Raw genomic sequence first — 27,150 nt, forward strand, 5'->3', positions numbered from 1 at the left:
TTGCAAACCAGCTGGGCCCCATCCTGCCCTGCTGGAACGATGATCGATCCGGGACGAGTTCGGGGAGTTGGGGTTTGCTTGTGTCTCCTCCCTTTATCTGCTCCCCTCCATCTCCCACCCCATCATTCGCTCTGCACAAATGTTGGAAGGACGTAGGTTTTCAGCACCAGGAGGCCGTGGACCTTCTCTGGAGGCGTGTAGCGCACCCTCCAGAGGGCCAGAGCTGATTGCAACCTGCTCACCACGACCCTCCCCCTCCTTCCCAAATTCGCCGCCCCAGGCTGTAATATTACAAGCAGTGCGCTGTCCGGGTGCGGGAGTCCAGAAAGGCTGCGTGACCTTCCAGCGAACTCCACCTCAACTGCGGGGGATTGAGGCTGCCCCGGGGCCTGCTGGCTGTGTATCGATCCCCCAGCTTCAACCAACGCAAGTTCTCCCGGCACAAACCCCTCCCTCCCTTCGCGGCTTTCCCAGCCTTGCAGGCTTCTAACGCCTTGCTACAGGCGCCCTCCCCTCTTTCCCGCAATAAAGTAAATCCGGTGGATATTCATCCCCCGCCCTATCCCTCCTCCTTCCTTCCCCCTCCCCCCTTCAGCAAGCTAACCCCGCGCACACAGCTCGCCGCCGGCGGGCCCCTTCCATCCAGTGTATCATAATGCCCAACGCTCTTCTCCTCCCCCTCTCTTAATCAGAAACGTGCTCGCGAGCCCCCCTCCCTCTGCGTGCATACATTAGGGTCTGCTTTGCATGCAGCGGCAGGCAGGGACCGGAGGAAGAAGGGGCGGGGGCGTTTTTGCCCGCCTCTTCCCTCCAGGCCCCGTTAGCCACCCAGCTTCAGCTTCGTTGTAACACCGCGTCGTTAGCGGAGCACGCTGTGGCCCCAATGTCTGGACTGGAGAAACATTACCCAACTCCGCAGAAGGGCACGAAAGCCAGAAGCTCCTCGGCCCCATGTGCACAGTAGGGCCAGGAGGTGGCGGGAGACCTGCCACTTGGTGTGCATTTTGGAGAGAGCTCCAGCACGAAGATGGGAGGGGTTCCTTTTTCTTATTTTTTAAGGCGCGTTCACCGAGGGCCTGCCTATTTTGCATATAGTAAACTGGGCAACGCTTCTGTTTTGCATGTAGTACAATAAGAGCTCTTTTATTCCAGTGGCGTTCGATTCGGGCTAACCCCGCTCGTATCCGTGCCCTGAGGCGGAGGAGAAGGCTCACTCCTCCCCGACCCAGCAGCCGCGCTATACTGGAAGCTGCCCTCCCGGGCGGTTCGATTCCCAGCGCGTCCCGGGAACGTGTGTAATCGGCCTCTCGGCTCTCGAGGCTGCAGGCGGCCCGGCTCCCTCCGCCTCCATCCTCCCAGTTGCCCTCGCCCCCTCCCCCTCTCCCCGGAACCCGCGCGCCGCTCCGGACTCCTGGGCTTCCTTCCCCCCTCCTTTTCCCTAGCAATGCCGCTCCCGGAGGGCGGGGCATACAGTTATCCAGGTTGCGGGGCGGGCGGGCGGGCAGGAGGAGGCAGCCCGGGCCTCGGCATGGAGTAGCAGCGGCCCGGCGTCAGAGGCGGAGGCCCGCGGCCTGTATACAGATTGCCGGGCTGGCGAGCGCGGCCCGGCGCTCTGCATAGCGGCGGGCCGGGTGAGGGCGGTCGGGCGGCGCCGAGCGGGTTAGGCAGGTTCCGGGGCCCTCGGCACCCCCCCTCGCCTCCCCGCCCCCCTGTGTTGTCGCCTCTCCCTCTCGCTGCTTCACTTCACGGGGCGAACATGGCGCACAGCTGTCGGTGGCGCTTCCCCGCCCGACCCGGGACCACCGGGGGCGGCGGCGGCGGGGGGCGCCGGGGCCTAGGGGGCGCCCCGCGGCAACGCGTCCCGGCCCTGCTGCTTCCCCCCGGGCCCCCGGCCGGCGGTGGCGGCCCCGGGGCGCCCCCCTCCCCCCCGGCTGTGGCGGCCGCGGCGGCGGCGGCGGGAAGCAGCGGGGCTGGGGTTCCAGGGGGAGCGGCCGCCGCCTCAGCAGCCTCTTCGTCGTCCGCCTCGTCTTCGTCTTCGTCATCGTCCTCAGCCTCCTCTGGGCCGGCCCTGCTCCGGGTGGGCCCGGGCTTCGACGCGGCGCTGCAGGTCTCGGCCGCCATCGGCACCAACCTGCGCCGGTTCCGGGCAGTGTTTGGGGAGAGCGGCGGGGGAGGCGGCAGCGGAGAGGTAAGGGGGCGAGGAACCCCCAGGTCCGGGGTCTCGACCCTCTGCGGAGCCCCTTCCCCTCCCCCATCCATGTTTGAGGAGCATCCCAATTCTGGAACCATCCTGGGGTCCCTGACCCGGGCAAATGGCCCTCCCATCTTAGGACTCCCATACAGGGCTGCAGACCCCAGACGCCCCCACCCCGGGCTTTGAACCCATCTGGCTAAGGGCGTTTGCCCTCCACCTTCCTCCCCCGGACCCTTTCCCAAATCCCTTGGCACAGACCCCCTCGCCGGGGTTTCCCATCCCGGGCCTGAACCCCTCCTCCCTTTCACAGATTACCTCATCCGAGCAAGATTCCTCCCTCCCTCCCTGCTAGAGACCTGATCCCGCCACATCCCCGCCTCCCTCTTTGGGCAGATGTGTTACTCCTAGGGCAGTTTTCCTCTCGGGCATCTCTGGGATGGTAGTCTCGTCCAGGGCCACGTTCTTGTAGCCCCTGGGAATCGAGGTCCCTTCCCAACACCTTGCTTCCGAAAACCTGACGAGCCCTCGCCTCAACCCCGGCCAGGTCCCTACCTTGCCAGCCACTCCCCCTTCCTTCACCTCCACCCCCACCCCACCCCCAGCAGACAGATCCTCCCCCGTCCCGCCCTACCCCATGGGGAAATCTCCTTTCCTCTCCACCTTGCCAACCCTCACCTCCTTCCCTTCGAAGATAACGGTGCTCTCCTCCTGCAGTGGTCTCTTAGCCCATCTTCCAGAGCTAGTTTCTAGCCCACTGGTAGCAGGGAATTACTCTACCTTCACTCCACCCAGTCCCTCCTTCAGAATGAAGGATCAGTGGCATCTTTGAGGGGAAATAGCCCGGCGTCCCCTAGGCTTTGAGAAGAGCAGCTTTCCAGCACTCCCTTGGAGAGGAGCAGACTTCCCTCCAGCTCTGGGGAAGGGGGCCCTGTGATGGGAGATGTTTGTAGGGGTACTTGGGCTGCATCCTCCCAGGGGAAGCAGCTGCTCTCCTACCCCACCCACTGCGCCTGAGAGCACGCAGTCTCCAGCCCTAGCTCCCTCCCACCCTTCTTTTTCTCGTCATTTCATTATTGATCCACCTTTTCCTAGGCCAATCCTGGGGCTTGCAAGGGGTGGGGGAAGCCGGGTTAGGCTGAGGAGAGTAGGTAAGGGACAGTTTTACTTTAGTGTGGTGCTGGTGGTTGCTTAGGGTTGGGAGAAAGAGGAGGATTATGAAGCTAAGTTATTCCTTAGAGGGAGGCGTTAGGTTTATCTCTCTGATTCTTAGAAGGGAACCCATGTTGAATGAAGGGCCAGATCTTTGCCCCTTCCCCATTAATAAAGGGGCTAGAATGGGGATGCTTTGATAGTCATTATGCAGCCTCCTTCAGCAAAATGGAAAGTTGCCCTGGGAAGGGAAGTTGAGTTCAGGTTCAGCCAGTGGCGTTGCGCATTTGTTTTCCATTGGATGCAGAAGGGGGAGTTTGAAACACAGGGGAGGGGGGAAGAACGGGATGGGGGATGCTAGGAGGAGGAAGAGCAGCTGCTAGGGGCTGAGGAGAAGGGGGGTAGGGGGTTGCTGCTCTGGAGTGCTCTTGATTGAAACAGAAAGGGAAAGATAACAACCAGCCGTTTCCTGCGTGCTCTGCCGTTGGTGCACACAAAATATCCTGGGCAAACCCCTTCGTGTCTTTTGTGCCCTGCACCCCTTTAGATTTACCGAAAGATCCTGGGAAGACCGGGAGGGAGGAGATCCCAGGGACCCTGGCCCCTTCTTTCAAGGAGCTGACATTTTTTAGTGTTAGTCTTCCTGCCTTCTTTTTAAAAATGTTTCCAAGGCAGCCTGATCAGGAGACTGACAACAACCGCCTTCTGACAGAGCAAGGAGGACATGATGGGGGCGTGTTCCTTGCTATGTAGCTAGCTGCAGCGTCCCCTCTCCCTGCCTCTCTGCTCTATCTCCACCTCCTTTTCCCAGCCTTCAGAAGGCAGCTGCAGTCAGCAGGGTTGTTTGAGACTATTTATTGGTTGCTGTAGATTATTATTTTTTTTTGAAAGGCCAATTCTGTATTTTTTAAGCTAACAACACAGATCCCATGTAGTTGGAGAACCAAAGGCCTCATACATGACAAAAAGACTGAACCGTTCAGGTTACTTGCATGGAGTTGGTGCTTAAATGTGAGTTGATTTTGCTTTTTTAAAAGATACAGCAGCAAAAAAAAAAAAAAAAAAAAAAAAAGACTTACATTTCATTTACCTGCATATTTTCGAAACTGAGACTTGCCTGGTTATTTGTAGAATTTTAGCCCCATGTATATTTGAGTATAATAAAAAAAGTCTCTATTAGGGAAGTTAGTCTGTTTTAAGGGGATCCTAAGAAGCATTTTCTTCTTGTTTAGCATGCTTATATACTTTGTATTGAAGGACCAAATTTCACCTTGCAAATGTTATCACATATTTTATCTAAAGCAAAGTTTTATGCTGACAGTGTCCAATCATAGCTTTTCAAGAGACTGGTTAGAAAGAGACATACCTGGATTCAGGGACCTAATGTCTGGGCACCAGAATATTTTATCTGTTGGTCATTGAAAATTCACCTTAAAAGTTCTAATCAGGTGCTAATATTTCCTTATCTTCTTGTGGTATGAAATGATTGAAAACTGATGATATATTTTGCTTCACGTTAGTGTATAATGTAAAGCTTGTCAAGGAGTTGCAGTTAACTTAAATATTAATAAGAGGGTTTTTTTTTTTTTAAACTTTTGCCTGAACAGTAGTTGCAACTTAACTGTGAGAAAAGTGGTTGACTCCTTATATTAATCTTTAGTATTTTTTCTGAATTGGGCTTGAATGAGCTCTTGGTAAGCTTTTTATGTGGTAGTTGGGGGCAATCTAGTATAGGTTAATGTGTCGTTAATGCTAAATCAAAGTGATGATCTCCTTTGATCTAATAGTTTTCAATGTAAAAACTAAATATTAGTCTTATATAGTCTTGCAAATCAATGATAAAGTTCCATAAGGGCAGTTTAGGACTCACCTGGGTTGATATAGAATTCTAAAGATTGCTTCTCAGAACTTGCTTACAGCTCCATATCAACTCTTGTCTAGATTCATGAAGAAGAAATGGTTATATAACCCCAAATGATCCTGACCTCTTTAAATTGTGGTTTCTTTAATTAAATAATGACTTGAAGTTGCCCAAAACAAAACCTAAGTTAATACTTCTGAAAGTAGGTGACAGAACTTCCATATCACTTCCTCGTTGCGACTCTGTTAGCCAAAGGAGACTTATCCTTTACTGCCATTGATCCTTAACTTCACTTGTATTGAATTACTCTCTGGTAACAACTATATGTAAGAATTCCTTGTGACCAAATTTTGTTAAGACGGGAATTTTTTTTTTTGGGGGGGGGTACTGGAGATTGAACTCAGGGGTGCTTAACCACTGAGCCACATCCCCAACCCTTTTTGTGTTTTATTTAGAGACAGGGTTTTGCTGAGTTGTTTAGGACCTCATTAAGTTGCTGAGGCTGGCTTTGAACTAGTGAACCTCCTGCATCCTGCCTCAGTCTCCAGAGCCTCTGGGATTACAGGTGTGTTACCCACCCTGGCTAGATGGGATTATTTTTAAAAATACATAGGTGTTGCTGGTCTCCTATTTGGGCTTTCTGTATAATAGGAGTAGAATTTATTTTATTACATACTGTGAGAAATCAGAGGCCCATTTTTAGCCTTTTCTCTTCCCTTTTGTGTCATTGGCTAGTTTGGAAACCTTGGACAATTCACTTTTGTTTTTGGTACTAGTGATTGAATTCAGGGGCCCTTTACTACTGAACTATATCTACAGCCGTTTTTATTTTTTTATTGTGAGATAGGGTCTCACTAAGTTGCTCAGAGCCTTGCTAAATTGCTGAGGCTAGCCTCGGAATCACTGTGATTACAGGCATGCACCACTGTGCCCATTGACAGTTCCTTTTTTTTTTTTTTGGTACCAGAGATTGAACTCAGGGGCACTCAACCACTGAGCCACATCCCCCACCCCATTTTGTATTTGTATTAGTTACTTAGCACTTTGCTGTTGCTGAGGCTGGCTTTGAATTGGGGATCCTCCTGCCTCAGTCTCCCAAACTGCTGGGATTACAGACATGCACCATGGTGCCTGGCTCATTTTAAAAATTATATATATATATATATATATATATACACACACACACATATATACACACACATGTGCTAGGTAAGGGCTCTACCACTGAGCTACAACTCCAGCCCAACAATTTTTTTTAACCTTAAATTTCTGATATGTAAAATGAAAAGTTTGCACAAAATAGCTTATGAATCCTTTTTGTTCCATTATCTTGACTTATATTAAATTTTCGATTAGGTCAGAATTTATTCTGTGTTTATTTCAAGAGTGAGAGTCAGTGCTCCCGTTTGATGACTTTGTTTGTTTGTTTGTTTTTGTTTTTGGTACCAGGAATTGAGCCCAGGGATATTTAACCACTAACCTCCAGCCCTTTTTATTCTAAGTTGCTTAGGGCCTTGCCAAATTACTGAGGCTGGCTTTGAACTTGTGATCTGCCTGCCTCAGCCTCCCAAACTGCTGGGATTACAAGCATGAGCCACTGTAATTTTTTTTAATATCAGATTGTACATTTGCCCACTTAACTGGCATTATTGTTAGGAGAAATTCCAAGTTGGTGGGGAGTTTTGATTTTTTGGAAAAAATATAAGGACTTCACTGAAGTTAGCCAATTTCATTTATAAGAAAAACGTAGGGGCTGGGAACGTAGCTCAGTGGTAGATTGCTTGCCTAGCTTGGGCAAGGTTCTGGGTTTGATCCCAGCACCAAAAAAAAAAAAAAAAGAAAAATGAAGAATTTTTTTTTTTTTAAGAGGTGGGGTCTGACTATGTTGCCTAAATTGGCCTTGAACTCCTGGGTTCAAGCAATCCTCCTGCCTCAGCCTCCTGAGTTGCTAGGACTATAGACATACACAACTGCCTGGCTTGAAGGTAAAGTTGTTATTGTTGTTGTTGTGTTTGTCTTTTTTTTTTGGTCCTGGAGATTGAACCCAGGGCCTTGTGCTTGCAAGGCAAGGACTCTACCAACCGAGCCATATCCTCAGCAAAGGTAAAGTTCTAAACATAGTTCTGAGAACCTGTAGGAACCCCCAACATTATCTGGTGTGAAGAAGCCATCTTTCTTTGGCTAAATTTCTTGTTTGGCTCTTCTTTTCATTGTTTGTATAGTCTTAGCTATCCAAAAGAGTAGTTATTTTCAGTCTAGGTAGTATATTCCTTAAGTTTTTAAATGAAAAGAAAAATTCAGTAGATCAGTGTATTTATTAGTCCAAGTGATAGTACCTACTTTGTGGGAAGAAGTGAATATGTTCTAAAATGAAGTACTTTGGTTTGTACTGAGCATTAGAAATTCAGTCTTTAGAACTTCTCTTTACCTCACTGAAAACCATGTGAAATGCCTCCATCTTTCCCTTCCATTGAATTATTTTAAGGCACATTCTCCTTGTGGGAGTCATTCATATAATAGTGATTTACCTTCTGATTGGAAGTTAAGAAAAAATACTCCCATTTTGACTTGTTCTCATCTCTTTACTCACCTTGAAGCTGTCCTTCCAGAGAACAGCTGTGCAGACTCTATACCAGTTGCCTCCCTTGCCCTGTGGCTAGAGGAGGTGGCAGCCGTGCTTTGCTTGCTCAGAGGCATAACAGACTGCAGTGCATCTCTTTTTTGGATACTTGCTGTGTTTTAATTGTAGGTCTTCTAATTAAGATCTCTTTGAGCCAGCCCACATTCCACTAGTGTTGGCACAGCTTCCTTCTAGCACTTAACTGAAGGCCTTCAATTGAGCCTTTTGTGAATATCTTGTCTTTTCATTCTTCTTCTGCCAAGGTGGAGAGCCCAGTGGCTTGGACCTTTGAGAAGTGGGGAAACTTTGTGACCATCACTACTTTGGGAGGAACTTATTTAAGGATTGCTGGGGTGGGACCTTCCTTTGTTTGAATGTTATTTTCAGGGATTAAGAAAGGTTAAATTACTAATGAGTCTGGCATGATACACCTACATTTTAATCAGATTCTTAACCCTGTAGGCACTAGTAGGAAAGAAGATACTCAAGTGTTCACTAGTATAAAGCACTTGACTTGGATCTTATCTAGACTGGTTTATGAAGCTTGATGAATGAAATCTTACCATGGAGTAAATCACAGACTTGTGATATTTGTGAAGACAATCAAATAAAATTATTGATTGCTCCTAAATTACATCAGATTTTTTGAAACAGAATAAAAGTTAGCTTTGAGATTTGAATTAACTTCTTAGATTAGAACAGATTTTAGGAGGTTGTAGAAATTGTTGAGCTAATTAAAGAATAATCTTGTAGTGCTAATATTTCTTGAGAAGTGAGAAATTGGCCAGCTTCTAGAATCATTTCAGAATTTTTTTTCTGGAAAAAGTAGTTTGACTTTAGTTTCTGTTAGTGCTCAAAATACAGCACATCCCTTCATGATCCACATGTGACATGCTAGGGGAAACAGGGAGTCTTTTATTAAGAAAAGGTTCTTAAATCCTTCACCTGGGCCCAGATGGTTTCATTGATCACATCAGTATGAGGTAGGCAGACAAAGGACTATTTTTTTGTTGTTATTGTCATTTCATTGGTTGGAAAGAAGGCCTGAAAGAAGGAAGTACAGGATCTTTTATGGCATGCATTAAATAAAGCTGGAGGCCTGCACTCTTATACCTGAGTGGGTGGTTTTATGGCTTTATTCTCTAATTGCTGGCATTTATGACAGTGTAGATGCTACTGGCCTCGTGGCTGAGGTAGATTATGCTGGGAATAAGGAGAGAAAAGGGGTCCTTTTGTCAGCCTTTTCATTTCCCCCCCTCAATAAGGTCTCTGAGAAAGCCTTGAGGAAATGCACAGACACTTGGACTGAGAGAATGACTTCCCATAAAATGGTTCTTTATGTTTTTAAAAAGAATGATCTGCTTTTCTTGACCTATCCAAAGAAATCCATACCACCACTGTTAAATATTTCAATGCGCTTTTTACCTTGTCAGGTTACACAACAGGGGAAGTTAGCCATGAGGCTGGAGCCACTGTGAAACAGTTGCTTCTAAAGACTAAGACATTTGAAAGGAGAATTTTGTTGTGTGAATTGTAGTTGTTGTAGGTGATGTAAGTCTCCGTGTGGGGTTAGTACAAAACTTCCTAAGAGACCAAGTTTGGCTTAACTTTTTTAGACATTGCATATACTACCTGGTGAATTTTAGCTTTAAGGAAACAGTTAACAAAGATGTAAATGTATAGTTGGCAGTTTTATATACAGTGTATGAAAATTCCCCTTTCCTTGAAATGAGTAGTTGTTTTTCTATTTGACAAATAGACTGAAGGGATTTCCCCAGATATATTACCTTTAATTATTGCTACAGCAAGACCTTATTAGGTACCAGGATCTATTTCATTGGCATTTATTTGAGGAATTGGAGTTTCTTGCATATATTTTACCTGTTTCATGGATTTTTGTTGGAATGTTTGGGTGGAGATATTTTGATGTCTTTCAGCAGTGAGAATTGTGACTGTTTCTAACTTTGAACTGTTTGAGAGATCTAACCCTTGTCTGTGCTTTGCTGAAGCATCATTGTTTCATGCTCATTTTAGAGTACCAAAATAATTATGGTTTTCTGTTTTGAATCAGGAGAATATAAGACTAATGAGGAGTGTTGTTTTTTTTTTTTTCTTCCCTAGTTGTTGATGGACTATTTATTTATTTATTTATTCATTTATATGTGATGCAGAGAATTGAATTCAGTGCCTCACACATGCTGGGCAAGCGCTTTACCACTGAGCTATAACCCCAACCTGTGAGGAATGTTTTTGAAGAAAATTTTTTATTAGGCTCTCCCTTGAACTATCTCAGTTCTAAAAACTAGGGAGAAGTTAGTCACACATTCATAATAAACATCTTATTCCTAGAGGAACAAATATTTATACATGCCTGTATTCAGCTTTTGTCCATCTGTGAATATTGGCTAATTTTTAGATCAAACACAACATTGTCCCTGGATTATTGCCTTTAATTATAAGCCTTAAAATCTTGGGATAACATCTCTTTAAGCTTAGTTAATGAGGAAATCCATTGGTAATCTCTGGCTAGGATTTTTTTATTCATGCATATATAAACATCATTACAAAGGAGAAGCAGAATCTCATAATCTAATCTGGAATAGTGTGAGACAGTATAGCACAGTAATTAAGAGCTAAAACTTTAGGCTCTGAATTTAGACTGCCTGGATTGAAATCTTATCTTAGCCATTTATTAGCTGGATAACTTTGGAAAGTTTCTTGACTTCTTCATGTCTCAGTTTTTTTCATTTGTAAATTAGGGATAATCTAGTTTCTAGGTTATTGTGAAGCTTAATTGAGACCAGCATGCAAAGCACTTAGCACTTTGCCTGGTGCATGGGAAGCCCTAATTATTATTAGAATAGAGAAATTGAAAGGATGTGAGTTCTGTAATTTTTTTCTACCAAGATAATTGTTTTTTATTACTTTGAGGTATACCTGAATATGTGTGCCCATTTGAGTACTGCAATTTCTGTTTGCCAATGTGAATACTACACAACATCTTGACTTGAGAATGTTCTTAATTTTGCTTTGGGTGTCAATTTTTTTTTTTTTTTTGTACCGGGGTTTGAATCCAGGGGCACTTTATCACTAAACCATACCCCCAACCCTTTTCTTTATTTTATTTTTGAGACAGGGTCTTGCTAAATTGCTTAGGATCTTGCTAAATTGCTGAAACTTCTCTGAACTTTTGATCTTCCTATCTCAGCCTCCCAAGTCACTGGGATTGCAGACGTGTGCCACCGCGCCCAGTAGGTATCGAGTTCTTCAGTAAGTTTAGTGGAACCAAATAAAGGCCGGCCTCTCATCTTGATAACATTGATGTCCAACTAAAAGGTAATTAGAGATAAGGCAAAAAGGGAGAAGAAAGAATAAGGCCAAGTAAACAGGCAGGTAGGATACCAAGAAATAGTGCCCCCATGAGTTGCATAATTGTCAGGGAAGAGATGGGGAGGTAGCTCTGAGGCAGAACTCTCCTGGGTTCAATTCTCAGTACTGCAGAAGACCTCCAAATCCTCAAATAGTCAAAGCAGGTTAAAGTTTAAGAATAACTAGTAGAGGACAGTATACTGTAGAAGGCAAAATACAGTTCTGCTGTACCTTTCACAAAAAAGAAAAAAATTATAGGTTGTGGTGGTAAACAGCTGTAATCCCAGTTACTTAGGAGGCTGATGCAGGAAGATTGCAAGTTCCAGGCCAGCCTGGACAATTTGGTGAGACCCTTTCTTAAAATAAAATTAAAAGGGGAGCAAGGAATGTAGCTTAGTGGTAGACTGCCTGCCTAGCATGCACTTGGCTGTGGATTCAATCCCTGGTACTACCAAAAAAAAAAGTTTGTGAATATACTCTACACCATCATTTACAGATGAAGAAACTGAGGCACAGACAAGTAGTTTTCCTAAAGTCATATGGTTATTATGTGGCTAAACTGGGGTTAAAATCTTAACCTACATCTACTTGACAGTTCATTCTTGCTCTCCAATCAAGTCCTTCCTGTTCTTACCCCAATCCAATGGATTTCTGAGTCACATCCATTAGACTATTATAGCATTTCTTTAATCTGTCCCTGCTTTTCAGTTTCTGCAGTCCCAATAGAAATTCATTACTTTTGCATGGATTATTATGGTAATCTTCTAACTAGTCTCTCTGCTTTAAAACCCTACACAGTATTGCCAGTGGTTTTCTTAAATATAGGTCGATTAATGTCACTGTTTTTCTAAAACTTTGACTTTTCACTAATGTACAATTTAAAATTCTTAGCCCTTCATAGTCTAGATGGGCCTTCATTTCTACATTTTGAACCTTATCTCCTCAACACACACTCTTTTCTGCTATACTTATGTTGAATGCCAAGCTGTTAGATGTTCTTAGTCTTTGTGGACCTGCCTTTCTACATTTTAAAGCTTCTCTTTGCCTTAGAGTCTTTCCCTCTTGACCTGCCCCTAGCTAATTCATCTTCTATGGCTCAACTCAAATCCCCACATAATTCTTCCATGAAGCTTTCACAGATGCTTAGTGCTAGTTGAAACTCCACGTCTCCTTTCCTCCTCTTATTGCATTTTATACCTGTCCTCAAAGAACGTCCAGACTTTCTTTCATCGTGGACACTTTTGAATGTCATTCTCCTTTTAGTTTGTGATTCTCTCAAGACATAGACAATTTCTAGGTAATCATTTTTTTTTCATTTATGTTTTACATTGTTTACAGTGGTGACTTTTTTTTTTATAGGAGGTGATTGGTGACTGCTAAATTGAAAATTAAATGTGCGTATGACTTATAAGAACATTTTGCAAGGATATATTACATAAGCTAGAGGAACTAGAACAAGACAGAATAATTTTGACTGATTTTTAAAAAAATATTAAATTCATTTAGTATGGCAGAGGAAAGCCAAAGAGCCATTATAAGACATTTTGTAAAGCTACTGATTAGGGTTCCGGAAGTGATTTTGAGGTATCTTGATGGGATGGCATTATCTTTTATGTAGAGAATACTTAGCACTGATCATCCCCTTACTTGAGTGTTGTTTCCATTTCTAGGTTCCTCAACTTAAAAGGGATGAGGAGACCTTGGAGACGGTTCTGAGGAGACTCAAAAGATGATTTTATGATTGGAATTCAGTCCTGTGAGGAAAGGTTGAGAAAATGAAAGGTTAAGAGGCAACTTATAACTTCAGAAAACATGAATGGATCCATTATTAGGAATGGTAACCAGCTGTTTCTAGCTCCACTGGTAGGAGAATAAGAGAAAATAGGCTTAAATGAAAGTAAGGGGTAGTAGGTAAAGAACTTGTTGCTAATGATCATTGTCATTACAGTGATGATAAAAAAGTTATCAAAATAATTTTATCTTCTCTGGAGGTGAATTTTTAAAGTACAGTCTTGCCTACATATATATAAAATGACCTCTCAAGTGACCTTCCCCTTCTGAAAATCAATAAACGTGTTCTTCCTCAGCTCCTTGAGGACTTGGATCATGTTTTATACTTTTTAATATTCCCCAAGGGGGCCTTAGGGCCTCATTGGTTCCCTTAAAAGTATTTGATTTGAACCGTCAATTTGTGGCAATAATTAATTTTTAGTAGTAAGTTTCCAGAGAAATGCCTTTATGAAATAAGGATTTTTGTCTTGGTTTTATAGGAGAATAAAAATTGTGTTAAGTGGAGCTAAGAGAGAAATCTTAAACATCAAGAGAAACTAGGGAAAACCAGTGATGTGGACTCAATGTAGGAAACAAGTATTTGTAGCTTTTCTGTCCATTTTTAGTTTTCAGTTAAAGAGAAACACTGCAGAATGTCCCTTGTTAGGATTATCACTGACTGTGGATACATTATCACAAGTGCTTGCAAGTCATTTCCAATCTTGCTTCATGTGAATTAGTCTTATAAAAGCCTCTGACCCTTGGCTTTTGAGGCTGTGTGGAGGACTTGCATCACTCAGAATGAAACCTTTTTAGATGTGTTGGGTTGCAGAAAGCATTTCCTGTACAGTCAGAATGAAAATTGTGAATTGGGATTATTCATATAGATTACCAAAACTCTGGGCAGAGTTGATATTAACACCAGCCAGTTTTCCTACCAACATTTAGCTCCAAAACCTTGATTGGGTTATTGAAGCATTAGAACTTTTATACTGGCATTGTGTATGAATTTTTTCTTTTAGATGAATCAACATTTGGTTTATTTAAGGTATATGTATCAAATATTTAAGTTTCTTATAATAAATGGAGTCCACTTTTAACCAGTCGTTCTCAAAATGACTGGAGTTCATAGATGAAGCTGGATTGTTGCAGAATTCTGCAAGTGGTAGCAAAATGAAGGGCAGTTTGACTCCCTGATTGTAAAACTGGCCATCATCTGAGAAACTCTGGGAATTGGAAGTGGAAGAGATTCATACTATTCCTGTAACTTTTAATTATTAATCACGGAGGTATAACTTCAGAAAGTAGGAAAATAAGAAAACAAAGACTAATTATGATTTCTTTATTTTTCTTGAGAGTCTCTACTATTAGGATAATAAAAAATACCAGGGACTTTTTTAATGGGTTAATGCCACCTAATGTGGTCTTCTCAGAATGTGATGGCAAACTTCCAAATATGACAGGGTAGTCAGAAGACACCAATTGGCTTTTCATAATATTAAGAACACAAAATTTCCCACCTTCTATATTTGAACATTAATTCCTAAAAAAATTAGATCAAAATCATGTTGGCAGACTTGGTAGTCTTGTTTTTTTGCCAAGGGGAATGTTCATGTTTGTCATTCTAACTTCACAACTGCTCCTTCATGAAACTGACTTTACGAAGAGGTAACCCTATTTACTTTGAGAGGGAAGAAAGTTATGGCTTCTTCGGTGTTACCCCAGTTGCTGTTGGTCATCCAACAGTCCATCTTCCCAGAAGGAAAGATGCAGCTTGACTTTTGCACCAGAATGAGGACAACAAGCTGAAAGAGAAGAACTGAAATTTTATAGTAGAAACTTGTAGTTGAAATGAGGATATGGCTCAAGATGAAGTTAACCACTTAGAGCTGGCATTTGAGGGACCAAATCCTCTTGTAATAAAAAGAACCATCTCTGAAAACAAAGTTGGTGTTTGATTAATTTTTTCATCCTATACAAATAAATCTGGTCATTTTGTGGTACATTTTCTGTTGAAGAAGAGTAAACCTAAGGATTATGATTACTAGCCTAATTTTCTACGGTTTGCCTGTTAGGTGGGTTTATTTCTTTTGCTTTTGCTAATAGATTAATCAGTTTAAGCTTAGAAACTGAAGAATCTGGAAATATACCTTCTTGATTTTTTTTTTTTTTTTTTAATGACTCTGGAAAGTAATTTGGGACATTGCCAAGAATCTGAATAGCTTAATATCTAAAGACATTCATTTTTTTGTTTTTGTTTTGTTTTTAAAGACAGATAAGCTATGTTATGACTACCTGTCCTTTCTGAAATTTTGTGGTGCTCATAATTGAATCGGTTGGCTTTACCACTGAGCTACACCCTTGGTTCTTTTTATTTTGAGACAGGGTCTCACTAAGTTGCCCAGGTTGATCCCAAACTTAGGATCTTCCTGTTTCAGCCTCCCAAGTTGCTGGAATTACAAGTATGTAATCTCAAGTTGAATACCTCCATTTCTGAAACAGAATGGGTAAAGTTTACCTGTCTCATTTGTTTAGCTGTTTTGAGCATCTTTAGTGCCCCCCCCCCCCCCCGTACTGGGGATTGAATTTAGGGTCACTTAACCACTGAGCCAAATCCCCAGCCCCTTTTATCTTATTTATAGATAGGGTCTTGCTGAGTTGCTGAGTCTGGCTTTGAACTCACAATCCTCCTGCCTCAGTCTTCTAAGCTGCTGGGCATCTTTGCTTCTTGATCTTGTTAATGTGGAGTAGGCACGAAGAGAACTACTACTTCCTCTGATTACAAAGTAGACAGCATTTTTGCTTCTTCGGCGATAATTGCTAGGTAGAATTGAATTAAATATTTGAATACTGAACTTCATTTATATCTAGATGAAAATTTTACCTTCTGGTTTTATTTAAGAACAGTGTATTAATTGTCTTTGCACTCTTTAATCTTTTTGTGTTAATATTTCTCAACATCAGGCAGAGAGCATATTTAAAGCAGTTCAGATCTCTTCCTCTCTATTAATGCATTCAGACAACCACTCTTCCGTTTGATGCACAGTGACCCTAGAGAAACAGCCCTTGCCCCTGTCTATCTGTTCACAAGAGACTATGATATGTTTAATAACTGTTACATTTCTCTTTTTAAAAATTTTTTTTAAGTTGTAGATGGATACAATGCCCTTTTTTTAAAATTTATGTGGTGCTGAGGATCGAACCCAGTGCCCCACACATGCAAGGCAAGTGCTCTATCACTGAACCACAACCCCAGCCCCCTGTTACATTTCTTGACTAGTTAAATTTCAATATCCTTGGTGGCTTAAGAAGTTTGCCTTTCAATATCTGCATATCTGACCATGCTTGAGTATATTTTTCTCTGTTGATCCCACAGCATTATTTTTATATTTCAGTTTTGAAAACAATTTACAGGTGTCACTACATTTTCTTCTATTGCAAATGATGAAAAAAATACCTGCAAAAAGGCTCATTTTCCTAAGTGGCAGTCATAAATATTATACTCTATAAAGTAAGAAAAGGGCAGCGATTGGAAAATAGAATTCATGTTTGAAAGATTTATCTTTTATGTTCCAGGCACATGATTAAGTGCTGGGACTTTAGCACTGAACAAGCCTCTCCTCACAGGGAGCGTACTATCTACTTTTTTTTTTTTTTTTTGGTAGCTGGAATTGAATTGGGGCACTCAATCACTGAACCACATCCCCCATCCCTATTTTGTACTTTATTTAGAGTCAGGGTCTCATTGAATTTAGGTCCTCACTGTTACTGAGGCTGACTCTGATCTTAGGATCTTCCTGCCTCAGCCTCCTGAGCTGCTGGGATAACAAGTGTACGCCGCTGTGCCTGGCTCTGCTTGCTTGCTTGCTTTCTATTTTTTTTTTTTTTTTTTTTTTGGTGGTGCTGGGGATCGAACCCAGGGCCTTGTGCTTGCAACGCAAGCACTCTACCAACTGAGCTATATCCCCAGCCCTGCTTTCTTTTTAATAAGCTCAGCTTAAAAAATGATGTGAATATGAGCATAAATACTAAAATTATAGTACTTTGCAAGATATTTTGGAAATTGGTAATTTGAAAATCAAAGCTCTCAAAACTAATATTAACAGAATTGTCCTTGGGAGCAGTTTAACTACTAGTCTTCATTTACTGATGTACTGACTCTTGAGAGGTAGTTGTATTATACTAAATATAGGAATGAGTGAAGGCATTTAAAAAACATATAAAATATTTAGTAGTATTCCCTTCCTGTTCAAAGGAAACTTTAGTACTTCTACATTATCTGGCATCTTCTACAATCAAAGTGCCCTACTCCTATTGAAGACCAAAGTCTACATTCAAGCTCTGGATTCCATTGCCTCTCATCTGCTCAGGATTGTACATGCAGTTATCCTCTCTTCCTTCATCTGCAGTTTCTCTCCCACAACTGGATTGGTGCCATCACAATATAAAGGTGTCTGAATATAATTCTTTTAAAAAATTCTTGAAAAAAACAGGCACAGTGGCACATGCCTGTAATCCCAGTGGCTTGGGAGACTGCGGCAGGAGGGTCACAAGTTCAAGCCAGCCTCAGCAACTTAGCAAGACCCTGTCTCAAAATTTTAAAAATTAAAAAGGCCTGGGGATATGACTCATTGGTTAAACACCCCTGGGTTCAATCCCTGGTACAAAAAAAAAAAAAAAAACAAAAAAAAAAACCCAAAAATCCTTGACCCCCACGTCCTCCTCTAGCTACTACCTGATCCTTCGTTCCTTTTCACAAGGCTCTTTCAAAGTGCTATGTGTAATTGCTATCTCTAATTTCTTACCTCTCATCAGCCTTTCCTTTATTCCCAGGGCTCCACTGAAATAACTCTTTATCAAGGTGGGTTTTTTTTTTTTTTTTTTTTTTTTTTTTGGTGGTGCTGGAGATCAAACCCAGGCCTTACACATTCAAGGCAAGCACTACTACCAGCTGAGCTATATTCCCAGCCCTTATCAAAGTTCTTAAGGACCTCCATTTTACCAGGTTGAATAGATACTTAGATTTCATTCTGGCAGCATTTGCACCAGCTGATAACTCTTAAAACACCTTTTTTATTTGGGTTCTGTAACACTGTACTTACTATTTCTCTGTTTAACTCATCAGTTATTAATTTTGAGGATTCTGTGTGGTTACCCTCCTCTGCCAAATGTTGGAGGTACTCAGGAGTTCACTTTTGGCTGCCTTCTCTGTCTACACATTCTTCCTGGTGATCTCATCTAGCCTTCATCTATATGCTGAGGACTGCCAACTAAATCTTTGTCTCTGATACTATTTGGTGGAGTTCCAGACCTGTGCAACCAGCTACCTGTTCAGTATTTCCATTTGGATAGCAATAAGTGTGACTAATATTAACTGAGTATTTATTGGGGACCAGACTCTACTCTGAACATTTCACATGTATCTCACCTAATCTTCATGATCACCCTGTGAGGTGCCAGTATTTAAAATATTTTTTTTTAGTTGTCAATGGACCTTTATTTATTTATTTTTTTTATTTATATGTGGTGCTGAGAATTGAACCCAGTGCCTCACACATGCTAAGCAAGTGCTCCACCACCGAGCCACAACTCCAGCCCAAGGTGCCAGTATTATTCCCAGTTTACACATAAGAAGACAGGTATGTCTTGAACCACTTGCATATCTGATAAATACCTTGCACTTAAACCATGTAAAATTGTTTTGATAATTTTCATCAAAGGATGGGGAGTAGCCCAGTGGTGATGTGCTTGCCTAGAATGCATAAAGCACTGGGTTTCATCCTTAGCACCACCACCACCCAAAAAAATAAAAAATCTATGATATTCTCTCTCAAGCCTTTTATTGTTTTCAGTCTTTTTTGTTTTGGAATGACTCCAGCATATATCCAGTTGCTGAGGCCCAAAGTTTTGCAAGTGTTATCCCTGATTTCTCTGTTTTATTCACATCCCAAACGTAAGCCATCAGCAAATTCTGTCTGCAATGCATTAAATATACCCCAGCTCCCAGCTTCCTCTCAGTAACTCAGCCACCAAAACCCTAGACTTATCCATTATAATTTCTTGACTGAACTACTTTCTCCTTGCTTGTGTTCTTCTCTCACTAGAGTTTGTTCTTCACACAACAACTATGAACTCCAGTATCACATCATGTTATTTATTCACATTAAACCTGGCAGTGTCTTTCCTGTACCGTTAGAAAAAATTCAGATTCCTTACTGTGGCCAGCAAAGCTGTATGTGAGCTGGCCTCTGATCAAGACTGCTTCTCATTACCATCTCTTTTTACTCTCATTCATTCTGGTGCAGAGCCATGCTGACCTTTTCTGTCTGTCATGCATGCTGTGCTTGTTGCTGTCTCTGGGCTTTTGTATTTACTATTGGACTAAAATACTATTCCATTAACATACTTTACATACTATTCCATTAACAGCCTTTACATACTGTTTTTTTTTCCCCCTCATTTAGGTATAACCAGGTTTGGCAAGTGGTTTTCTGTAAAGGGCCAGACAGATGGTCTCTGTTGTTGTAGTGCAAAAGCAACCATGGACAATATACGTAAATGAATGAGTGCATCCAAATTTTATGGACACTAAAATTTGAAGTTCATATAATGTGAATGAAATATTCCTTTTATTTCTTTCAAACATTTAAAAATGCTAAAACCCTTTTTAATCTTAATTCATGAACCAAAGAAAAATGGACCAGATTTGGCCTGTAGTGCTTAGTTTATCAATCCTTGGTAAACTTTCACCTTAGAGTGAATAGTTCTGGATCACTCTCATGAATACCATCCTGCAGTAATTGTTGTCTATCCTTATTGCTCTAGTGTCATTTATTCATTTATTAAGTATTTACTTTATCCAGGTTGTAGTCATCATGGAAGAATTTTTGTCAGTTCTTCACCTGTGTACCTTAAAGGTTTAGGATGGTACCTGGCAGTACTTCCTGAGTGATTGAATGCCAGCCACATTTGGCATTTCTCCCTTTTTAAAATCTTTTTCCTAGTTTAGTTCATTATATTCATTTCTGGAATAGGCTTCAATACAGTTAGAATTTTTCTACATTTAAGAACCAGTGGTATCGCCCTGCTCTGACCAGACTGTCCTGGAATTAAATTAACAAGGTTTCAGTGTTTGATTTATCTTTCATCTTGGTCCTGCTGTGGCTTCCTCTGTCCAAGCAAATAAAGTTTTAACTAATCCTTTCGTCTGATCCTCCTCTTCTTTCTCTTCTTCCTCCTCTTCCTCCTCCTACTATTTTGGTACTGGGGATTGAACCAGGGTTGCTTTACCACTGAATTCTATTCCCAGCCTTTTTAATTTTTGAGACAGGATCTCACGAAGTTGGCCAAGCTTGATCAATTTGCTATTCTACTTCAGCATCCCTAGTTGCCAGGATAACAGGTGTGCACCACCATGCCCAGCTTCTCCCCATTATTGTTTTTTTTTTTTTTTTTGAGGGGGTGGGTACCGCGGATTGAACTCAACCACTGAGCCACATCCTCAGCCCTGTCTTGTATTTTATTTAGAGACAGGATCTCACTGAGTTGGTTTGGTTAGCACCTCAGCTTTGCTGAGGCTGGCTTTGAGCTCACCATCCTCCTGTCTCAGCCTCCTGAGCTGCTGGGATTACAGGCATGAACCACTGTGCCCGGCCTACCCATTATTCTTAATCTGCCATTGCCTATTACCACCTTGTGGTTTATTTTCTTCAGAAATGTATTCTTAAAAGGAGGTTGTGAACCTCCTTGAGACTCTGAAGAAATTTGTTGTTTCACATGACAGATTCGCATATACGTTTAAACTTGCCTGTGATTTCAGAGTTTTACTCCTGCCTGTGAGCTTTACCCTTTCTCAAGAGAAGAGCACTGCCCTCCATTGTGCTTTGTACTCATTTCCTCCCACTACTGTACTCACTGTCACCTCCACTTTTCCTTTTATTACTCCTTTGCTTTTCAGGAGTTTCAGTTCCATCTTTCCTGCTATGTCCCCCTTTAGCATAAAAACATAATCAACTCCAAAAATAATCTTTTCCTGTGATGGTCTTTCCCTACCTTATGCCTTAGCTTTTCTTCCTCATAATAACAGTATTTCAAGTGTAGCCTATACTTATTTTCATTTTCCCACTTTCTAACTACACCTCAATCCACTGCATTATGCCTCCTCCTGCTTCTAATAGCATATTGAAATTGGCTTTGGTAATGTCACAGGTGACCTCCCAATATTGATATGCTACTTTATGTTTCAGTCCTTACCTAGCTTGAACCATCCCTTGATATGTGTTCGTCCCTTGGTGCATGGTCAACTTCTGTGACCATTCCATGTCTGACTCCTTCCTTGGCTTCCCCTTCTGCATGTTGTTCAGTTGCAGCTGTCCTCAGAGCTGTCAGCACGCTTTCTTCTTCTCAGTATCATCTCCTCGGGTAGACTGCATTCATTTGCACAGTTTCAGCATTCATATATTCATCAAGTCAGATGTGTTTTCTCCAGATCATTGTTTCCTGTAGACAACTTAGATAGACATTTCTAGTTCAATGTCCAAAGTGATCTCCTTTCTCACTTCTATAAACCTACCTTTCTGTATTTCCAATCTTGATAAATAGCACCATAAACCTAGGTGTCAGCCTAAGCCAGACACCTGCATGTCTTTATTGATTCTTTCCATTCTCTTAACCCTTCATAAGAAAACCTTGTTCATTTTGCCTCCTAAATATCTCTGGAATGTGACCTTTCCCCTCAATTCTTGTAGCCATCATGGTCATTTTATAACTACCTTTGACTTTAAAGTCAATCTCTACTTCTCCACTGTGTCAAAATGATCTTTTGAACATCCAAATTGGACTTCTCTTCTTCCTAGAAAGTCAATGACTCCATAGAACCTTTAGGGCACCATCTACACTTGCTCAAAAATAAACTTCAACCTCATGAGGACATATAGGCCCTTTTATCTTTTTTTTTCCTCCCCATTCTGCAGTGCTGGGGATTCAAACCCCGGTCCTTCCGCATGCTAGGCAAGCACCCTCTGAGATGGGCTATATCGTCAGCACTTGGCCCTTTTATGATCTGCCTCCTGACTCCATTCCCCATTATCTTCCGTGCCTTTCCCATGTGAGCTGAGCTAGGACCTTGGCCATACAGAACTGTTTATAATTTGCTTTATGCTGTGTTCTTTTGTGCCCCTGTGCCTTTGTGTTTTTCTCTCAGCCTGCACCACATTCATCCCTACCCACCTGGTTTTATCAACCTTCAAAAGCTAGGTAAAGTTTTCACCCTATCTATAGTGGCTCTCCTGGCCCCTTTTCCTTGACCGAATTAGTTGCCTTTGTGCTCCCACATGCATTTCTCCAGCAGGTATCTTCCTCTACACACTATCCCATTAATTAACTTATCCGCGGTTGAAAGCAGAAGGATTTTTTTTTTCCCCTCTAGTTTGGGGAATTGAACCCAGGGGCACTCTTATCAATGAGCTACATTCCCAGCCCTTTTTATTTACTTATTTATTTATTTTAGAGTCTTGCTAAATTGGCAGAGGCTGGCTTTGAACTTGAAATCCTCCTGCCTCTGACTTCTGAGTCACTGGTATTATAGGCATGTGCCAGCTTGCCAGGCCAGAAGCTTATATTTCTTGTCTTTGTCTGTTACCCAGTAATCAACTCATATATTAGTGAATGAGTGAATGGATTGACTTTGTTTGTCTGCCAACCTAAGAATATTCTCCCTATGCATTTTTTGGGGAGGTACCAGGGATTGAACTCAGGCATCAACCACTAAGCCACATCTCCAGCCCCCTTTTTTTTTGTGTGTGTTTTATTTAGAGACAGGGTCTTACTGAGTTGTTTAGCACCTTGCTGCTGTGAGGTTGTCTTTAAACTCGCTATCCTCCTGCCTCAGCCTCCCGAACTGCTGGGATTACAGGCGTGCTTTACGGAGCCCTGCCTCCCTATGCATTTTTTTGAGGGTAAAAAAATTTTCTTTTCAATTGACAAATGATAATTGTGTATTTGTGGGGTACAGAGTGATGGCTTTTGTTTTGTTTTGTTTTGTTTTGTTTGTGGTGATGGGGATTGAACACAGGGCCTTGTGCCTGTGAGGCAAGCACTTTACCAACTGAGCTATATGCCCAGCCCTAGAGTGATGTTTCGATCTAGAAAGATTCAGTCAAGCTAATGAACATACTTATTACCTCACCAGCTTACTTGTTTTTGATGAGAATGTAAAAGTCTGCTTTTTCAGCAATTTAATTATTACTTAATATTATTTAATTATTAACTGTGATCTACCACTAAAACTCATTCCTTTAGTCTTAATTGAAACTTTGTGTTCTTTAAGCAACATCTCCCCTTCTTCCCACTCTACTTTCCCCCAGCCTGTAGTAACCACTTTTCTACTCTCTTTATATGAGATCAGCTTTTTTAGATTCTACACATGTGATTGATTATACAGTATTTATCTTTCTGTGTCTGACTTATTTTACTTTGTGTAATGTATTCATTTCCATTCATGTTGTTGAGAATGGCAGAATTTCTTTTTAAAGGCTATATAGTATTCCAATGTATATGTAGACCATGTTTTCGTTATATAGTTATCCATTAATAGATACTTAAATTGCCCCCATATCTTGGCTATTGTGAATAGTGCCGGAAAGAACTTGGGAGAATAGATCTCTCTTCAGCATGCCAATTTCAATATCTTTGGATATATACCCAGAAGTAAGATTGCTGGATTATATTGTAATTCTATTTTTGTTTTTTTGAGGAACCACCATACTATTTTTAAATATGGCTGTATTAATTCTTGCATCCTAACCAACACTTGGTATCATTTGCCTTTTTGATAATAGCCATTCTAATAGGTGTAAAGTGATATCATTGTGGTTCTAATTTTGTCCTATGCTTTTTTTTTTTTTTCTTCCCAGTGCTGGTGATTGAACCCAGGGCTTTGTGCTTGACAGGCAAGCACTCTGCACACTGAGCTATATCCCAGTTCTGCCTTTTTTTTTTTTGGTGCTGGGTATTGAACCCAGCTCCTCACACAGGCTATAAGCATATGCTCTGTCACAGTGCTAAGCCCCGAACTGCTGGTCCCTATGCATTCTTTTTTTTTTCTTTTTTTGCAGTGCTGGGGATTGAACCCAGGGCCTTGTACTGCAAGGCAAGCACTCTACCAACTGAACTGTCTCCCCAGCCCCCCTACACATTCTTAAAGTGAGAATCATATTGTTGAATTCTTCTTTGAAGTCTACTACAGTTCTGTTACCATAGTAGGTATTTTAATATTTTTTTAAACAGTATATTGCAGTTCCTTTATTTTCATTGTACAGACAGATTTATGTCAGATACAAGAGTACAAAAATGGGTAGGGAAACTGTCTCTCTCCTCCAAGAGGGCATACTTTGAAAAGGAGACAAACGTGAACACATTTCTCTCTCTCTCTCTTTTTTTTTTTTTTGATACTGGGGATTGAACCCAGGGCCTTGTGCTTGTGAGGCAAACACTCTACCAACTGAGCTACATCCCCAGCCCCAAATGTGAACACATTTTTTAAAAAATTCCTTCCACTCATTAAACACTAGTAATTACATGCATGTGTCTCTGAAATGCAACATCAAGAACTTGGTATTTTAGAGCATATAGCAGGAGACACAAGGGAACTGTGCCAACAGAAGTGATAGCTAACTGGAATCAATTCCCACAGGGGAGGTGTTACTCTTACAGCTGCCAAGACGTGCAGTTTGCCTCCTGGATGTTTTTTCAACTTTAGCTGTTCTTAGTCATTCTCTTCGTTCTCCTGTGGCCTGCTCATCTCGTTGAACCATATTTGATGATGCCAATAATTCGAGCTCTTCATAAAGAGAAATGAAAAATGAGTGCATTAGGAGCAATTTTTAAAAATATCTTTTTTGTTTTCAATGGCTCTTTTTAAAAATTTTAATTTATTTATATGTGGTGCTGAGTATTCAACCCAGGGCCTCGCGCATGTCTGGCAAGCACTATACCACTGAACCACAACTCCAGCCCCCCATTAGGAGCAATTTTGGTACTGTCTCAGGTTATTGATGTTATTTTCAATTGATTTGTTGGAGTTAATTTTGTAATTGAAGGAATTTGAGCTTTTAGACTCTTGAGACTAAAGATTTCGGAGACAGAAGAATGCTAAGATACGGTCACTGAAGGGCATATTTGAGTTACCTACCATTTAATGAAGTGCTCTGAAGTGTAGAGGAGCCTCTTGAGAGAAGAGAAAGAAGGACATGAACAGGGTCACAGCAGGCCCTGTCCTTGAAGCCAAGGTTGGCTAAGCTTAAATTTTCAAAGTGTCTTTGGAAACTCCACCTAGCTCAGGAGGGAAGAACTTGAAGTGGGTGTTTTTTTCCCCTTTGACTATGGTAAAGTGTGAAGTACTTAAGGGAGGAACTGAAAACTATTTTAGCTGGGGATAGAGAGGAAGGAGCACTGAGGCCCATCTATTGAATTTTTTTTGTGGGGGTTACTGGGCATTGAACTCAGGGGCACTCAACCACTGAGCCACATCCCCAGCACTAGTTTGTATTTTTATTTAGAGACAGGATCTCACCAAGTTGCTTAGCTCCTTGCCATTGCTGAGGCTGGCTTTGAACTCACCATCCTCCTGTCTCAGCCTCCTGAGCCAATGGGATTACAGACGTGCCCCACTGTGCTGGCCCATCTGTTGAATTTTTATCAGATCACTAACATCAATAGGAATTGTGTCACATCTAATCACTGCAGATGAAATAATTTTCCAATTGCTAACTCTGGAGTGGTACTTAGTTACAATGGTGAGGAATAATGATATGTATACATCATGATCCTTTCAAAGGATTTTGAAATTTGTTGAGTGTTTCTCCATGAACCAAATAAGAGGAAAAATAAATTATTCCCAGATTTAAGCAAAATTTTTCTTCTAAAATATTAATTTTATGGTATTTATTCTGTAGTGATTTTTATTTTTTTATTTATTTTTATTTATTTTTTTTTTTGCTGAAGTGGGGATGGAACCCAGGGACACTCTACCATGTAACTACATCCCCAGCCCTTGTTATTTTTTAATTTTGTGACAGGATCTCACTAAGTTGCTCAGGCTAGTCTCGAACTTGCCATTTTCTTGTCTCAGTCTCCCAAGTTGCCACAATTACAGACATGTACCACTGTGCCTGACTCTTTAATGACACATCAATGAGTTTGGTTTTTAAAAGAAAGACTGAAGTAGTATACATACCACTTTGTTTTAGATACTACTAGGAAGCAAGAATCATGTCTTTTTCAACTTTGCATCTGGAACATATAGCCCTGGGATAAGGATGTAAATATTCTTTGAAAGAACAAGTAAATGAAATATTGCTTTGTTTGAAAAACTGTCCAGTAGTATATAATTCCTTGAAATGAAGAATTCCTTGTATTTTTCAAAAATGCTTTCAATATATTTTACCTGTAAACATTATTATTTGTAATACTTATTTTGAGTTCAGTTGTGTACTTTAAAAAAATATATATAGATAGATAAATTTAGTTATAGATGGACACAGTGCCTTTATTTAATTTTTTTTTTTTTATGTGATACTGAGGATCGAACCCAGGGCCTCACACAACCCCAACCCAGTTGTGTACTTTTATAGAAGAAATAGTTCTACTGCTTCATCACAAATATAATGAGCCACTAAAGAATTCTGCTCGTAAAACAGAAATCCCAAAGATATTTATAAGTAAAATGATATTTACTAGAAATTCTTAAATAATTGGTTACCCTAGAGTTATGGGTAGGAGTAATAAATTTTATGTGTATTATTTTTATAATTAGATTGCATTTAGGAAGTAACATTAGGTAGCTTAATTTACTGTATTAATCACTGGAAGCTAAATATGAGCAATTTGTTGTGTCCAACACAGCAAGGGTGTTTTTCTGTCTTTGGAGGTAAGAAAATGTTGGTCTGGTCTCCCCAAGAACATTATTGGAAGGAATAGGTTTCAGGGCTCTTGCCTATATTCTGTCTTGGAATGCTGTGCTCATCAAGAGGCCATGTCAAAAGGAAAAATAGGTGTGATGAATTGCTGTCTAGGCCCAGGTTCCAGGATTCCTTGGTCAAGTGTGGCATGTCTCCTGGACCCTCTTGTCTTCAGGGCTATCCAGGCTTATGATGACATAGTGCCAAACATGGACTTAATTGCAGCTCT

At 41.4% G+C, this 27,150-nt stretch overlaps 2 protein-coding genes across 6 annotated transcripts in view; both read left to right on the forward strand.

Moving 5' to 3' along the window:
* The window catches only part of CD3E (CD3 epsilon subunit of T-cell receptor complex), a 137,056-nt gene that overhangs the window by 100,884 nt on the left and 9,022 nt on the right, over nucleotides 1-27,150 (forward strand). The gene's annotated exons all lie outside the window — the stretch shown is intronic.
* The window catches only part of KMT2A (lysine methyltransferase 2A), a 79,871-nt gene continuing 54,350 nt past the window's right edge, over nucleotides 1,630-27,150 (forward strand). For 2 of the 5 annotated variants that reach the window (XM_079105220.1, XM_079105221.1), the window contains exons 1-2: nucleotides 1,630-2,188; nucleotides 4,256-4,354. In XM_079105220.1, coding sequence (XP_078961346.1) covers nucleotides 1,757-2,188; nucleotides 4,256-4,354 — 531 coding nt within the window. In that variant the 5' untranslated portion in view covers nucleotides 1,630-1,756. Of the gene's footprint in view, nucleotides 2,189-4,255; nucleotides 4,355-12,869; nucleotides 13,031-27,150 lie in introns of those variants that run through there. The other 3 variants (XM_079105222.1, XM_079105223.1, XM_079105224.1) reach the window with 2 other exon arrangements.

The sequence above is a fragment of the Sciurus vulgaris genome, assembly GCF_902686455.1.
Source record: "Sciurus vulgaris genome assembly, chromosome: 11".
In the NCBI taxonomy this organism is placed as follows: domain Eukaryota; kingdom Metazoa; phylum Chordata; class Mammalia; order Rodentia; family Sciuridae; genus Sciurus; species Sciurus vulgaris.